Below are 16,123 nucleotides of genomic sequence, written 5' to 3'. Positions count from 1 at the left end.
ACTTGGAGCCTTGTCCACCGGCCTGGTGGTTGGTTTTACTGGTCGATGTCAACTTCTAGCCCTTGGTCTCATCTTCAGGGAGCTGTGTTTCCAGCCCCTCTCCCCCTGTGCCCCTGGCTCCTGACTTCCAGGTCCTGGAGGAGGCACTTCGTACCTCTCTGCTGCTCTCTCCAGAAACATCGGTCTGCTCTAGTGCTCCCAGGAGCATGGACGCAAAGATACCCGAGACCAGTTTATTTTTAGCCCTCTGTAAAAGAACCGGTGCTTTCCTTGCCAATCAAGTTCCTGATAAACCTTTGGTGATGCATGTTTTAATATCTTTAAGTATTCAGCCGCCTCTGATGAATGGCGTCTGTCCTCCCAGAGAGATGGCTGGGCCAGGCCAGTGGAGCCTGGCACCCATTTTCCTTGGGGACCCAGATCTTGGTAACCTCAGGGGGTTGAAGGTCCCTGAACGAACTCTAAGCTAGTCCTGCCTGCCTGGGTCTCTGAGCTCCTCTGGCCCATCCTGCCCAGAGCATGCATGGCTGCTCAAGTTGTGAGGGCCGAGGATTTGGACACCCAGCCCAGAATAACGGGGCAGGAGCAGCCTTGGGGAGGCACGGGCAAGCCAGGCCAGGAGCCACGCTGACCTTAGCTTCCTCCTTTACTTTCCATGACCTTTCCACAAGGGGAGGTCCCCGTGGGAGGACTCTGGGCCTGGCAGTAGTGCCCACAGCCTCTGCAGGGGCCAGGTGGAGACCAGGCATGTGGCAGGCACGCCAGGGACCAGAGGCCCCAGCTGACCTGTGTCCTGTAGGCCCCTCAAGGAGCATTGGAGACCGGGGTCTGAGGTTTGGTGAAGAACAAGACTTTCTGAAAAGGGCTCCTGAGATTCATGGTAGGACGGGGTCCTGGTGTGGATAGAGTCACAGGAGCTGACACAACTGCCAGGCCTGAGCGCCTGAGAGAACACGTCCCTCAGGACTGGAAGAAAGGATCTTACCTGTTCAGTAGCTGCCTGGGCTTTGGGGGCTTGAAGAGGGAAACTCACGTTTTCAAACGTGTTCGATACTCAGCAGGACATTTTTCCTACGTCGTCTCACCCTCTCAGCCACTGTTATAGGTATGACCGTTACCCTCATTTTGCAGCGTAAGGACTGCAGCTCAGACAGGCCAAGTCCCCTGCCCTGGGCGCCAGCTAGGAAGTGGCAGAGCTGGGATCCATGCCCCCATCTGACCCCAGAGCCTAAGCTCTTGCCACTGTGAGCCTCTGAGTAGGAGGCAGCATTTGTCTGTCAGCCCCCATCACTGCGTGAACAGGTTCGGAGAAGAGTTCCGTAGCTAGTGGTCCAGGTGGCCTCTCCTCACAGCCCCACTCCTCCGGTTTAGTTGGTGCTTCCCGGCCGATCCTTCGTGGTATGCTGTGAACCTGCCCCTCTTTTCCCTCTTGCGTGGGGACAGCACTAGCTTCCAGGGCCTGACTTTGGGGGATGTTTTCTCATCAGAGCCCCTGCCTGCCCCACAGTGCCTGGGGTCTCACTTGAGTCTGCTGCACCCTTGTTGGCTGGCACCTGGCCCCAGAGTCCGGGGAGAGGTGTGGGCCTTGGGGAAGGTCGCTCAGCTGGCAGTTTTCTCCGGCAGATCTCCAGCGCCATGGAGCAGCTGCAGGAGGCCCTGAAAGTGTGCAAGGATGACGCCAATGCCCTCCACCTGCTGGCGCTCCTTTTCTCCGCCCAGAAACACTATCAGCATGCCCTGGACGTCATCAACATGGCCATCACGGAGTATCCCGAGAACTTCAAGTGAGTTCCCCATGGACACTGCTGGGCTGGCGGGCTGGTCGTGCACACGCTGAGCGTCAGGGCGGGGCGGGGACCTGTGGGGGCGGAGCCTGGCTCTGGCATTCTGTTCTGGCCAGGTGTGAGCAGAAGGCACACACCTGGTGTGGGGTGCGAGGGCAGCTCCACGTAGCCTGTTGTTTGCATTTGGGAGACAGCCCTGGCTCTTGGTCTCCACCCTGCATTTGAGAGATTACTAAAACTGAAATCAGTTCACTTTAAAATACAGGTCGCTTAGGGAATACTACACGTAGATAAAACAGCCTGTGCGGACAAGGTTACCTAATCCCAAATATAATACAGCAAGACCTACTGTGTAGAAGTTTATTTTTTACTTTTATACAAATACACGAAGGACAAAGGTCCTCCTCTTCCAGTACCAGTTACCTGGCTTTTTTTCCAAGCTCCATCCTCATGCCTATCTGGTAGGGTCTGACGCACGGTCTGCTGCCAGCCATGTGTGTGCACATATGTGTGTATCAGTGTGCCTCTGTGTGTGTGCGTTTATTGTCAGTTACGCTTCGGTGGAAACAGAAACTGTCACGATGAGAGGGTTAGAATCCTGAGTGGGGAGGGGTCGCCTCACCCGGCCCCTGGGTCAGAGTGCATGTCACAGAAGAAACAAGAGGCTGGGCCAGGCATCAGACACTGTCCTTTTTCTGAGTGAAATCTTGCATGCAGGTGGAAATCGTGAACAGATGGGAGCAGAGCTGTCCTGTGGAAGCCAGGGAAGGGGGCCCACATGCTGGCCCCTCGGTGCCCCCAGCCCAGTGCAGGATCCTCCCGTGCCAGCGTCTCCCATCTGACTGCACGAGTTGAGTGGGGGGTGGAAAATCCACCTGCCACCCAGCCCTGTGGAGTGACCCTAGGGTGTGACCATGGCTCTTTGCAAATAAGTCCATACTTTTCCCCATGGATGAGACCCCTGGATTAGCAGGAAATGTCGCTGAGTCCATTACTGGTCAGGGATCACTGAAGAATGTCATTGCTCTTCAACTGAAAGTGCATCCTGCTTCTGCAGCTGCGCCCTGCATTGGGAACAAGCTGTGTGTGGCTCCAGTTAATTAAACCCCTGATCCAGTAAATATCACTGCAGCCAAACAAAAAACTCAGCCCCCTTCGCCCTGACCTCAGCGTCCTCAACAAAGTCTGTATTGCAGGCACTTAAAGGCCCCTGGTCTGGGTCTGTCTGCCACCCAGTGCCTCGCTGGTCCCAGGTGGCTGAGACCTTGTAGAGGCTCCTCCTTTCTGCAGAGACTGCCTTAGTGTAGGAGAGGCTGGCAGGCTGGTGTCAGGGGTCTGGGAGGCCTGGCCCAGGGGGATGCTGGTGGGTGGAATAGACCCCTTTCCTCTTGCGCTTGTGCCCTTATGGGAGCCACAGCAGGTCCCTGGCTGTCACCTGTGGTGCCTCCAGCAGCTTGCCCCTGCATCTTCTCAGCTGCTGAAAGACTGACATCTGTCCTGCCTCCAAGGACTATTGTGAGACTCAGACAAGAAAAGATCTCACAGTCAATTTACAACTGGCTTCAAGGACAGCAGTGGGGGTGGGTCTGGAAGATGGTCCACAGTGTAAGGCTGGGACCTGGGACCCGAGGGAGGCAAGTGCCCGCAGTGGGCCAGGAGGTGGGGGAGGGCGTCCTGCACATGAGGGCAGGGGAAGCTGTGAAAAGGTGTTCAAGCTCCTTAGCTGCACAGGAGGTTGCCATTCCTGGGGGGCAGACTCAAGACTCCAGGAGAAAAACCCAGCTTTCGTGGAGTTGACTTTTGAAAATCTTCCTGAATTCAGGGATTAGAAAGCAAAGCAAAGAGGATCTTGATTTCCAAGCTGTGGGGTGACCTTTAGTTAATGGAGCTTGAGTTTAAAAAGGCAGAAACGTGGTGAGGCAGAGACTGATGGGCCTGTGGGGACAGTGGGAACCTGGCATGGTGGGAACCAGACACCCGAGCAGCTTCCTGAAATCCTGAGGGCTTCCAGCGGAGCCCTGGACACATGTGCTGGCCTGGCCATTGCTGGCCACTTTGCCGGGGGCCTCAAGGGGGCAGCAGGCTCCCTATTTGCACCTGGGTTCCAAGCCAGGCCAGGCCTCGGAATGCAAGAGATCCCCACAGCAAGCTTGGAGATGCCTTTGCTGGTCCCTTCTCCAGTCCTGGGATTGGGAGGCTCAGCCGGGAGGGTCATGGGGAACAGGCCACTGCTAAGCTTGGTCCCTGAAGCCATGGGCTCCGTGGGGTGCTGGTTTTAGGTAGCAGATTCCTTGTGCTTTAGTCAGGCCGCTTGTAGGGGAGGTCGCCATAGTAACCAAACAACATTCCTGGGCTAATGATGGGAGCTTTCCAATAACCAGCCTGTCAGTCACTGCTCCCACCCCAGACCTGGCAGCCTGCCAGACCGGTTTTGAAAGCCCAGGCTATCAGGCTGACAGAAGAGGAGCAAACTGGTTTGCCCTTCCCTTCCCTTCCCCTCCCCTCGGTGGCAGGGCCGCCTCCTCCCACCCCTCTTGGGTTTCTGGCCAGCCCAGCCCAGGTCCTGGGGGCCTTGGAAGGTCCTGGGGGAAGGGGTGTCGGAGCCCTAGGGAGCTCTCCCCAGAGCAGGAGCTATATGGCCCTCTTGACAAGCCAGAGCTCACCACTTGTAAGCAAATGGAACCGGTCACAGCATCTCCCCCAGGAAACCTGGGCTGTTTTGGAAAATGTTTGAGCTGATAAACTAGGCATTAGCTGGGGCCAGACTGTGACTGAATCCGGCTAAGGCCAAGTTGGCCTCGAGGGTACCCCTCTGATCTCTCCCTGGCCTGCCTCACCTTTTTCTCAGGTTGCGTGTGATAAATTTCTAGTGGTGCATTCCACCGATCAGAAGGGATCAGAGTTCTGGGGCTTCTGTTAATGTCTCTGACTTAAACCCAGCGTGTTTATTGGATGGTTCTTATTAGGGACTTGCAGTAGATCAAAGGGACGCTTAAAATACCAGCACTCCAGTGAGGGGGTTGGAATCAAAGGTATTAGCACAAACATAGTTTATCACTTTGCCAGGTTCATGAAACATTTTTGGCTGCCACATCCCCTGATGAGGACAGGAGCCATGGGGTAAACTTGCAGGCCATGTGGTGGAGGGAAGTGTTAAACCAGGCATAATCACTGGCACCGGCACACTCTTCCCCAAAGGTCAGTTCCTCATCGGTGAAGCTAGCCTGACATTCAGCGTTTCCCTTCGCTGGTGGTTCTTTGCAGCCCTCCTGAGACCTCGCTCCACGTGACACTGCGGTCAGAGGGTCTTCAGTCTCCCTGTAGCCTTCTGTTCACACTCCAACTAGCAGGGTAGATGGTCTAGGTTATTTTGTTTGGGGAAGAGGAAGGAAAGGAAGGAAGACAGATATTTGCAGGTTTTTCCAAAAGGAATTCTTTGTTTTAAAGCCGTTTTAGCTCTTCGCTCCCTGATCCTCACGCCTATCAACATTTTCTGGTGGCAGGCACTGTGGCCTGGGGCCCTTGGCTTTCAAGCAAGAGTGGCCCAGCCTTTCTGCCCCCAGGAGAGGGCTCAGGAGGCGAATTCGTGCCCATGAAGTAGGGCTGGCCTCCCCTCTGCAGTGGGTGGTCTTCAGGTCCCCAGGTCTGCTCACTGGGCAGAGATTATAGACCAAGACCAAGGTGTTTGCTTCTTGGTGTCTTATACCTGGCTGGGAGCCAACTTTTGTTCCATCTAAGGACCTGCTTTCTGGAAGTTCTTCCACCCCAAAATGGTTATGGAATGGCTCTGTGTGGTTTGTGTTCATATCTTTCAAGGTCAAGAATTTGTGTTTGGAGAGTCACCTGGGGGTAACTGGAGGTGACCTGCAGCTGAGGGAAGCTGGGCCAGCCATTGGTCAGCACGGATAAGGCCGGGGGTGCCATGGGCGCAGGCAGCTGTTCTGTGGGTGGGCCAGAGCTTTTGAAGCAACGAGGTGCTAACTCCTGGATGTGGAAGCTTATGGGCTGTCGATTTTAAACGTCGGATCACATTGAATGAATTCATTCAGAGGTAGAGGATCAGTGTGAACCTTAAAAGACTGGGGGACATGAGTCAGTGTAATCCTCCAGAACCAAGGAAAAATTACTGGTTTTTTAGGGCTAAGAAAAGCTGCCGTAAGTGTCCCTTGCAAGTTAGGGATTAGTCTATGGGAAGATTATAAAGATGGGCCTAACTGTGGCCCTCTCCCTTTTAGGGAGGTCCCTCCTGTTAGAGCTTTAAAATAATATCCTCAAAGAGCAAGTGTGTGAGCTTAGTCAGTTAATTGCCCTGGTGGAGTCTCTCCCAGAGGCGTGGCATTTAGAGGAGCCTGAGACCTGTGACCTGGCCAGGGTGAGAGCCAGGTGATTACAGCCCTTGCAGGCGAGGGAGTGGCTGGTTCCTACTCACATACGGGCTGCTCCTCCCCTTCTCCCTGCCGCCCACCCTGGGCTGCGGATGGGGCCTCTGAGCCCCACCTCCAGGCCTTCAGGCCTGTCCCTGCCAGTCCAGCCCCAAGAAGTACCCTCCTTACCTCGCCTTGCTTGCAAATCCTGCCCATCCTCAGAGACTCCCCTTGGGCTCCACTTTAGGCCTTGAAGCTCCTGTACTCAGAGCTGAACCACTCAACTGAGTATCTGATTCTCTTCTTCTGTTTCGTTTCCTAATTGCCTTGGATGTGTTTCTTGAGCCTCCCCGAGAGTGTGGAAGCACCTTTGGGGCAGAGATTATGGCCTGTCCTCTGCCTCCCCTTCCTCCCTGTAGGGAACCCACAGCTGGACACCCAGCACACCACTAGACCCCCCCGATGGGTAGACCGTAGGAGTTGTTTTGTTCGTTGTTCTGGAAGGAGGGAAGGGAACACATGGGGATGTTGGCTCTTACAGCCCTCAGAGCGCTCTCATACCCCTTCACCCTGTTTTGTCGTTGCTTTGGTTTGATTTGTTTACTTTTTGGGCTTTACAGCCCTCCTACTCTAAAGGTAAAGAAACTAACGGGAGAGTTAGATGGTCTCTCAAGGTCAGAAAGCTGATGAGTGGCAAAGCAGGAACTAGAACCCAAGGCAGCTGATTGACTGAACAACCCTGGTACGCTTGAACCCCAAGTGCTTCACTAATAACAAAATAACAACACACCCAGTGCTTGCTCTGTGCCAGGCACTGCTCTAAGCACTTTTCGTGCATTAACTCATTTAATCCCCTCAGCAACTGTGGGAGGTGTAGGAACTATTGTTACTCCCACTTTCCAGATGAGGAAACAGAGGCACAGAGGGCTTAAGTAAGCAACTGTACATAATAGGGGCTAGGTAAGTAGTAATGACAGGTCATAGTGGACTGAACCATTTATGAAGTGCTAGGCCTTTTAAGTGCATTGTTTCCTCATAACAGCCCCCAGGGTGTAGTGATACTGTCATTCCCATTTTACAGATAAGAAACTGAAGCTCTGAGAAGTTGAAATGACTGGCCAGAGGGTACATGGCTACAAGAAGGGAAGCTGGGATTTGAACTTGGGTCATCAGACTTGGGCCCCGTTTTCCGGGACAAGACCCACTTCCTGTAGAAGCCCACGCTGCATGCAGGCTCTGGCCTCCTGGCTGAGGAGTTAGACTTTCCAGAGGCGTGGCCGCCTGACTCAGAGAACAGCCTGCTTTTTCCACTCAATTATGTGTTTTCTATAAAAATAGAACTCTTCATTAAAACAATGCAGCACAGCCATCAGCTGGAATTACTAATTACTGTCCTTTAAAGAGATAATACCCCCTTTTGTGCATTCACCATACCTGCCGCCACCCTCTCCCCCACTACAGAGGGCCAGGAGCCAGAAGCCAGGGCCCCGGAACGCACACATGGGGCAGTGGGACCAGAGGAGAGAGTTTCTGCAGGAAGCTCTGCAGCTTTGTTTCCTTGGTTCCTGGTCATGGGGACCCTACAGCTTTCCAGGCCTTGGTGAGTCCTTGTGACTCAACTTTCTTCTTCTGTTGTCCAACAAAGATGTGTTGAATGACATTAGGTGAGGCACTGGGGAGACAGAGATGAGAAAGACGTGGTTCTGCCCCGAGCGTAGGGTCTGGTAGGAAAGACCGGTAATGATGGAGCGGTCTCAGGATGAGGGCTGACCTTTCTTGAGGGGTGGCTGTGCACCGGGGCCGGCTGCCTTGACAGTTTCTGTTGCCCTTAGTCCTCCCAAACAGCCCTCCTTGGTGGTGCCGTTACTGTCCCTGCTTTACCAACATCCGGTAGAGCTCAGAGAGGTGAAGGCACTTGCTAGGAAGCAGCAGGACCTGGAGGCGTACCTGCATTGCCTGATGCCAAAGGCCGTGTTTCCTCACGACATCCTCCTGTTTGCTGGGGAGTGAGTCAGGGGCCAGAGGTGGTTCCCTCAGGTACACAGCAGGTACCGTGTTCCAGTGTTTATTGCACACGCTGAGTAAATTTTATAGGGAACTTCTTTCAAGGAACATGAAAGTAAAAACGTGGGCCCGTTGTGCGTGCCTCCCACACAGCCCATGTCCTTCCCTGCAGCCAGCTCTGCTCCGCCAGCATCCCCCTGCCACCGAGAGTGGGGTGCCGGGGTGAGCAGCAGGGAGGGAACACCGGGGAAGGTGGTTGGAGGCCCTGGGGGAGGGGGATGGACGAGATGACCTCTGACCCCAGGACAGTGCTTGCTTAGCCAGAACTGCTGTCACAAAAATATCCCCCGTTTACAAAATAATTCTTTTTCAAAAAAAAAAGGTTTTGGAAAGGCTCATGCTCACCCAGTTCTGAGGAGGCGCACCCTGAGATGGTTCCTCTTCACAGCAGTGGAAAGAAATGATTTGTCTTAGCCTCAAATGGGAATAGCTCCAAGTCTTAATCCTTTTGACAAATAATTAGCAGGCTGATCCTGGCCCAGGAGTTCAAGCCAGGCAGGGCCTGGGAGGAGAGAGAGGAGGCGGGCGCTAGGCCCACCCGAGCTTTCCCCTGGGAACCTCCATCATCAGCCCTTGGCCAGAGCGATCACGAAGATTGGCAAAGCCAGTGACCTGTGGCGACACCCAGAGACGCTGACCTCGCTGGTGTCTCTCTTCCCCCACTGGAGGAGGGCTGGCCCAGATGCAGACAGACAGACTGACGGACTGCAGGGCTGAGATCGTTCACGGTTCAGCAGGGGCTGGCTCTGTTCAGGTCCGATGGGCACCTGTCTTTGGCCCCAGGTGCTGACCCATATAGGTGACTCGGAAGGTGGCCGGCGTGGGCTGCCAAGGCTCCAGTGGCCGTGAGGGAGGGCGTGCGCTCTTAGAGGGTGGGCCCGCGGCTACCCTGGGCCTCCTTGCTAGGAACAGGGTGCACATGCCTCAGCCTTTGGAGTGCGCAGAGTGCCAGGACCCGGGACTCTCCTCCCCGCAGCCCAGCAGCCTCACCCCTGCAGCGGGGACAGAGGGCATGGCGTTTACACTGACGCTTGCTCCTTCGCCTTCCCCAGAGAGAACTCTCACTTTCACATCTGCCTTCAGATGCAATGGCGGCGCGCGTTTGGCCTTAAAAGACCTCAGTGTTTATTCTACATCTTAAAAAACAGGAAGGTGCTTGCAAGACAAGGTCACGGCCGAGGTTCATTCACCCTGACCGGCTTGGCTGTGGCTCTGTCCCTCCCCTCTGATCCTCTTCCTTTCTCATGCCCATCTTTGGTCCCAGGAGCCACCTGGAGCCAAAGGTGCCACCTGCCTTGCTGAACAGGCCATGAAGCTCTGGGGTTTTCTGAGAGCCTTCAGAGACACCTGGCCTGGACACTGCTTTTGGGGGTCTGCTAAGCCTGCATTTTTAAAGGAATTCCTTCCCTGAGCCTTGGGCAGGCCTGTGCTTAAGGACTTAGTAGAGCTGTGGGTTTCTCAGCTGCTGCTTCTGGGTCATCACAGTTCATCCTGCAGGAGTCCCTGGGGCAGACAGGGCAAAGAGACTCCACTCCTATTTCACAGGTTTGGAACCTGTGACATGCCCAGCTGGGTAGCAGCAAAGCTGGGACTTTGGCTCGGGTTTCTCACTCCTGGGCCAGTGTCTGTCTACCGAGTGACGTTACAGTGCAGGGTCAGGACAGCAATGTGGCCATTCCTCTTCCGGAATGGCTTTTGTCAGGTCGTTGGAGGGCCGCAAGATTCCAATACCCCAGCCTTCCTGTCTCAGAGACTCTCCTCAGTTGTGCTTTTGGCCCTGCCTGGGTGACCGTCCTCTGGGATGAAGACCCCCAGTCACATGGAGCCAGATGCTTTCATGTCACGTCCAGAACTCCCTGTTCCTCCCCAGGCCCTGGGAAACTTTGCTTCTGGACAGCTTAAAGTGGAATCAGCCAGCACTTTGCTTGTGGGCTGCGTGAGTCCAGCCCTCTCTGCAGTTCTGAGGCATCAGTGAGCAGATTATTGCTCGCCTGCCTCCTAGCCAGGAGCCAGCAGCGGGACGTGGGGCTGCCACAAGCCAGCTCTGATTCACCATGGATTGCGAGGCGCAGAGCGTGGCTGGAGGGTTGTAACAACACGCATTTTCATAGTGTTAAGCTAAGCGGACACCATGTGCTCAGCTCTGTGCCAGGCACTGGGGAGGCGAGGAGGGCACTGACATGGAGGGAGGCAGGGTCCTGTCCTGCAGGCAGTCGTCATCCAGGTGGAGACTCGCGGCAGGACACAGGACAAGATAAATGGTAGTTTTACCATCTATAGGCAGGACTGGCTGCAGATTGTTTCTAGAGTGTTTGAATATTTCAGTGCTTGATATGAGTTTTATCTTCATTGTTAAAAGCATAAGCCTATGTGGCAAAAAAGAAAAAAGTGTGTATACACACACACACATACATACATATATGAGAGAGAGTAATTAAGTGCTAACTGAAGATTGTCCTGAGCGTTCAGAGAAGGGCAGAGGTGGCCACGCTTCTTGGAGGAGGACTGGAACCGTTGGATTAAAATTGTGGGGTTTTTTTTAAGTCTCAGAATCCTTTCTTCCGATGACATTTTAGACTCATTCAGCATATAAAACAGGTATGCCAGGGGCTGGGCTGTTTGAAGGGAGGGGGGAGCCCGGACTCGCCCCCTCTGTTCCCCAGCCCTCACTGCAGCGGCCTCCGCACGGCCCCATCCACGAAGCACGGTGCTCTGATGAGGCTTTGGCCTGTTGGTGTGGACCCCACCAGCCACAGTGGCACCCTAGGGCACTGCCAGCCTCCTCGTACCATTGTGTGAAGAACTGGGCCACCCATCCTGGCAGATGGGATGGAGAGGGAGCCCTGTGCTCCAGCAGGACCAGTGGTTTGGTTGTCTCAGAAGAGTGGCAAGGAGCGGGGTTGTTTGCTGATCCCCGTTGCCAGGCGGAAAGAGTTCAGTGGTGAGTTAGAGGCGTGGCCGCTGTGTGTGGATGACTACGTCCCCACGATGTAGTAAAGGCCATGGCGGGTGGGGCGGGGTGCAGCCCCCATGGGGACGCACAGAAGGTCAGAGGGTGACATCTGGTTAGGAGTTGGCCGGATGTCAGAGAGGAAGGGTGAGCCCCAGCAGGGACGACAGTGTGGAACAAAGGCTGTCCTGCACTGCAGTGAGCCGCTTATGCCCTGTGAGCAGCCCACAGGTACCCAAGGTCATGGGGAGAGGTGGCAGGGATGGAAGGTGGCACGGACAGTCAGGGCAGGGCCCCTTGTTGAGGAAGACGGTTCTGGCAGCGCTGAACTGCGAAACCAAGGAAATCTCAGGAGCTAATCTGGAGCCTCCCAGGATCTGGGAGTGAGGGATCCAACCGGAGGGTGACTGTTGGAGTGCTTGCCCCAGCCCGGAAAGGATGTGGTTGGGTTGAGAAATTCCGCTCTGGGTCACTCACGCTAATGGAATGTCAGAGTCTGCGTTGGTAGAAGTCACTGTAATGCCAGCTCAGCTTTCAGCCACTTCTGTTCCGGGCATACGATGTGGTCAGGTCTCCCACGGACCCCTGCAGTAGGGGGAAGGGCTGGGGCGGAGAGGGGCGAGCTGCAGAGGAGGCCTGTCTGGGGAGATTTGGGAGCAGGGGAATGCTGCAGGGTTGGTCTGCCCAGGGACGGCTCCCAGTGGCCCTGCCCCGAGGAGGTGCAGCCTTGGAGTGGACTAAGCCTGGGTGTCCCGACCGTCCAGGGAGAGGAGCTTTCACTCGCACCAACACCTGTTCCAGCCGCAGGCCCTCCCCCTCCCCCATGCTTCTCTTCCCTCCCCCAGCTCCCAACCATATCCCACCCCACCCTCCTCTTCATCAAACACCAGCCCCGGCAAGACCCCTCATCTGTTCTTTCCTTGCACTGAGTCTGATCCAAAAATACAGCCCTGGATTCTCTGGGCAATTTGTCATTTTTAGCACTGATTGTCACCTTGAAGGCAGAAATTGTGTCTTCTATTTCATGTTCCTGAAGCAGAGGCTCCTAATACCTGTGGAGTGTTGGACCTTTTGAGAGTCCGGGAAAGGGGAGTGGGGATGGCAGGACCAGGGTCCCCAGCAGCTCCCACCGGGGTACTGAGACCACGTTCCTGACCAGGCCCGTGCAGTCTGCAGTGTGGGGACCACGCTTTCTGCCCTCTGGACCTCGTAGGCCTGCCGGGCGATTCGTTAGTAAATGTTCTAAGGAGGGCGCAGGGCATCCTGAGAGTCTGGGAAGGCTTTCTGGGGGAGGTGGGATTTACAGTTGAGCATGGGGGAAGGGATGAAAAAGGAGAGGAGAGGCCATGTGGTGGTAGTGGGGACGACCCTGTGAGCAGGGGCGGAGGAGGGACATGGATTTTTGAAGGAAAGTGAGGAAGAAAAATAATCCTTGCCCAGAACCCAAACCCTCTCCACTGAAAAGAGGCAAATTCCATCCTTTTTATTCTCTACCAAGTCACAATCCGAGAAAAACAAGGTGTGAGAAGAAAGGAATGGAGTGAAGCCATCGAAGTCTTTTGTGAGGCTGGAGGCCCAGGACTCAGTGCAAGCAGGGGAGGCCAGGGCCCTGACTGAGGGGGAAGGTCAGAGGGAGAAGCCCCCAGATGGAGGCCTGGCCTCCCAGTGTGGGGCCTGCCCTCTGCTGCAGTCTTGGTCATGGAGGTGCACCCTATCTCCACGCAGGACTCAGCTTCCGTGATCCACGGGGGCCTGTGTGCCACCCTCAGGAGGGCCGGCAGCACCACCAGGCAGCAATCAAATTCAGGGCCTGATACTCGGGTTTGCCCAAAAGCAGTGCCGTGAACGGAAGGGCGTCACTGCTCACCACCCAGTGAGAACCAGGAGTCGTAGCCTCGTTTGGGCCTCAGTGGCTCGGCCAGGTTCTCCGCAGGCTGCCAGGCAGCTGGTGCGCGTCAGTGTGGCTGGCAGTACCCGTGGTAAAAAGATGGCAGTACTTCCATATGTGTGGGTAAACAGCCACTGCCTTGACCCTCCCCAGGACCCCAGACTCCCCAGCAGTTAAAGATCTATCACTTGGCACCACAGGGCATCCAGACCCCGTCCTGGTCATGCTGAGCCAGTGTTCTGCCGCTCTGTCTGTGTCCTGGGCAGAGGGAGGCAGCCAGCCAGCCCTGTGTCCTGCCTCCCGGAGGGCCAGCACTGTCCCTCTCTTCCCAGCCCCTCTCAGGGCCACATCCCCACTGTTCTTACCCCAGAGGACTTCAGGGTTGGGGGTTGAGAGAGATTCTGAGGTTGTTCCTAAACGGTGACGGAATAAGACTTCATGTCACTTTCATCCTATTGAATGTATAAGGAGGGCTGGCAATTTTTGGCTATCCAGGGAAGAATCCTTTGACAGAGTAAAACTTGACCCTCATCAGGTATACAGGGTCAGGATACAATTTGCATTCAATTAGGAGATATTAACTGAGCACCTGTTGCCTGCTGGTGAGGCGGAAAGCAGAACCCTGACCTTCTGTGACCTTTTCACCAGTTCTTTGCTTAGCCTCATTCCTTGAGTCAAAGTTTGCTTCTGGGTCTGTCTCTTATATAAGGCCCCATCGTGGGCCTGGCGGGCCATATAAGTAAAAAGATAGGCACGTGTTCAGTGAGGATGCTGCAGAGCCGAGGGTGTGGAGGGAGAGGAGGGGCAAAGAAAGCAAGACCGTAACCACCCTGGACAGTGCTTCAGAGGGTGGGCGGGATAGTACACCATCAGGGGACAAGCGTGAGCGACAGGGACACTGGTGAATGCAGAAGAGTGCTCTGCGCTTTGGCAGAGAGGATGGAGAAGCTGAGGCACAGAGAGAACACGTGGTCCAGGGGTACAGCTGAGGCCACTGTGCTTGTGGGCACTCTGCCTTCTGAGGGCTGGGGAGGTGGGCATAATCCCTTGGGGTTCCACCCTGGGAGGAAAGCCAGGGGAAGGGGTCCCCCTCAGGCATTCTAACTGCCGTGCTCTCTCCCCACAGCCTGATGTTCACCAAGGTGAAGCTGGAGCAGATACTGAAAGGCCCAGAGGAAGCCCTTGTGACCTGTAGACAGATGCTGCGGCTGTGGCAGACCCTGTACAGCTTCTCCCAGCTGGAGTGAGTGGCGGGTCCCTCCAGATGGAGTTGGGAGGCGGTGGTTGCCAAGGCAACAGCACACAGCTGAGTGGCCATGATGCCTGGTGGGTGGAGGTGCTGAGGATGTTTGAATGAGGGAATGGGACTTACTGCTTCTGGGACCTTTTACATTCCTGCTCTAATTTTAACCTTTTGACAATCCTCTCTAAAGTACAGAAAGAGGCTGTTTAGGAAACTAAAGTTCAGAGGGGTAAGAAGGAAGAGAAATCATTATTAAGCATCTCCCCCATCAGCTGCTTTTATCTTATCCACTGTCAGATTTTACCTCACCCCAGGGGGTAAACTGGGACTCAGAGACCTTATATAACATGCCAGAGCCACTCTCCTGTAAATGGTAGTGGTGGAGCTTGAACCTGGATCTCCTGAGCCCCAGCCTGTGGAGCCTGTCACTTCTTTCCTGGTTCCATTTGGAAGCTGGGAGAGGAGGGGAGGAGGAAGCCGAGTTCTAAAAGGGCCCCCACTCCTCCCCACTCACCCACTGTCCCCACACATCCCATCTCCTTCTCCAGTTCCCAGCCCAAGCTCTGGGATTCTCCTGGGCCAGAGCAGGGCACTCTTGTCCAGGCTGAATCTGCAGAAAGTCTTTGCTAAGACCTACTGAGACACCTGGGCTCAGCCTATACAGCCCAAAGCAGAAAGGGGCCTCATTTCCGAGTGGGGCGGTGCACTGCCCCTTCCCGGTCCCCTGGTACCACCTCCTCCCCTTGTCTGGCTGTGTCATCTCCTCAAGGGACCCCACTCTGGTAGGTATATGTATTTTCACAGGGACTCTGGCAGCCCAGCAGCCTCTTACAATCCCCAGAGGAATATCTCTACAGGTGCAATTTACAGAGGAGGCCCCAGGATAATCTGATGGAGTAAAATCCTTGGGCAGGGTAGGGTCGGCCCTCTCTTTGCAGGCCTTTGGGCTTGGGAGATTCCAGGGCCCAGCAGGACCGGTGGGTGGAAGCTGCCAGCAGGCGGCTCTGGGGTGAGGGACTTTTCAGAAGGGAAATGGGGAACCACCTGGCAGCTGGGTGCTGTGAGGGTGAGGGCCAGACTCTGGTGTGAGGGGGGCCCGCATTTGGATGCCCCTCGCTCTGCCACTCACTGGCTGTGACAGGTTCCGCTGGCAGAGAGCGCCTCTTAGCCGGGTGGCCGGTTGCCTGCTCATCCAGGCGATCATGATGGGGTCCCTCTGAGCTGCAGCCTCGTCTCCAGCGTGTAGGGCTTAGCCTGTGCCACCCCTGCGGGAGCAGCAGAGCTGTGGAGCTGTCAGGTGCTCTCCAGGGTGGGGCGGTCGGGTTTGCCTTGGGGTCTTTTCAAGTCACCACCCGCAGCCTCATCTCTGGGGAACCCCCCGGCAAACACCCCCCGGCCCCACCAACCCAGGGCGGAGCAGAGCTCAGCCTGGCCAGCTACCTGTAGGCAACTTGTGGGGACCAAAGGGTTGGATCCAATCCCCTCCTGGCTTGCCCAAGAAGAGGGAGCATTCCTTCTGAACCTGGAGCCACAGAGCAGAAACTAGGGCTTGTAAAATCTGGGTTGGGGCAATCAAGGATCAAGGCCAGAATCCACAGCCTGAAGGTCTGGCCTGCCCTGCCCCACCCTGCCGGCTCCACCTCCCGCTCTGGTCCCTGGCCTCCTTCCTCTGCTCTGCCTGGGGCCAGCCCACACGGCCCCTCCAGGAGCCTCCAGTGCCCCAGCGCAGCCCTCTCTCCATCTGGGTCTTTGTTAAACGCTCAACTTGGACTGTCTCCTTCCATCTGGCTGTCAGGTTCTTCAGCGTAGGGGCCTAGGACCAGGAGGCAA

The 16,123-nt window shown here is 55.6% G+C and overlaps 1 protein-coding gene across 1 annotated transcript in view; it reads left to right on the top strand.

Moving 5' to 3' along the window:
- TTC7A (tetratricopeptide repeat domain 7A) overlaps positions 1 to 16,123 on the top strand; it is a 130,888-nt gene that overhangs the window by 89,820 nt on the left and 24,945 nt on the right. The window contains exons 15-16 of the mRNA XM_059943405.1: positions 1,624 to 1,784; positions 14,177 to 14,293. Of these exons, the coding sequence (XP_059799388.1) occupies positions 1,624 to 1,784; positions 14,177 to 14,293 (278 nt within the window). The remainder of the gene's footprint in view (positions 1 to 1,623; positions 1,785 to 14,176; positions 14,294 to 16,123) is intronic.

Source organism: Balaenoptera ricei, chromosome 13 (assembly GCF_028023285.1).
Source record: "Balaenoptera ricei isolate mBalRic1 chromosome 13, mBalRic1.hap2, whole genome shotgun sequence".
Lineage (NCBI taxonomy): Eukaryota > Metazoa > Chordata > Mammalia > Artiodactyla > Balaenopteridae > Balaenoptera > Balaenoptera ricei.
The sequence above is the reverse complement of the archived record's forward strand: the minus strand, read 5'-3'. Positions and strand labels throughout refer to the sequence as shown.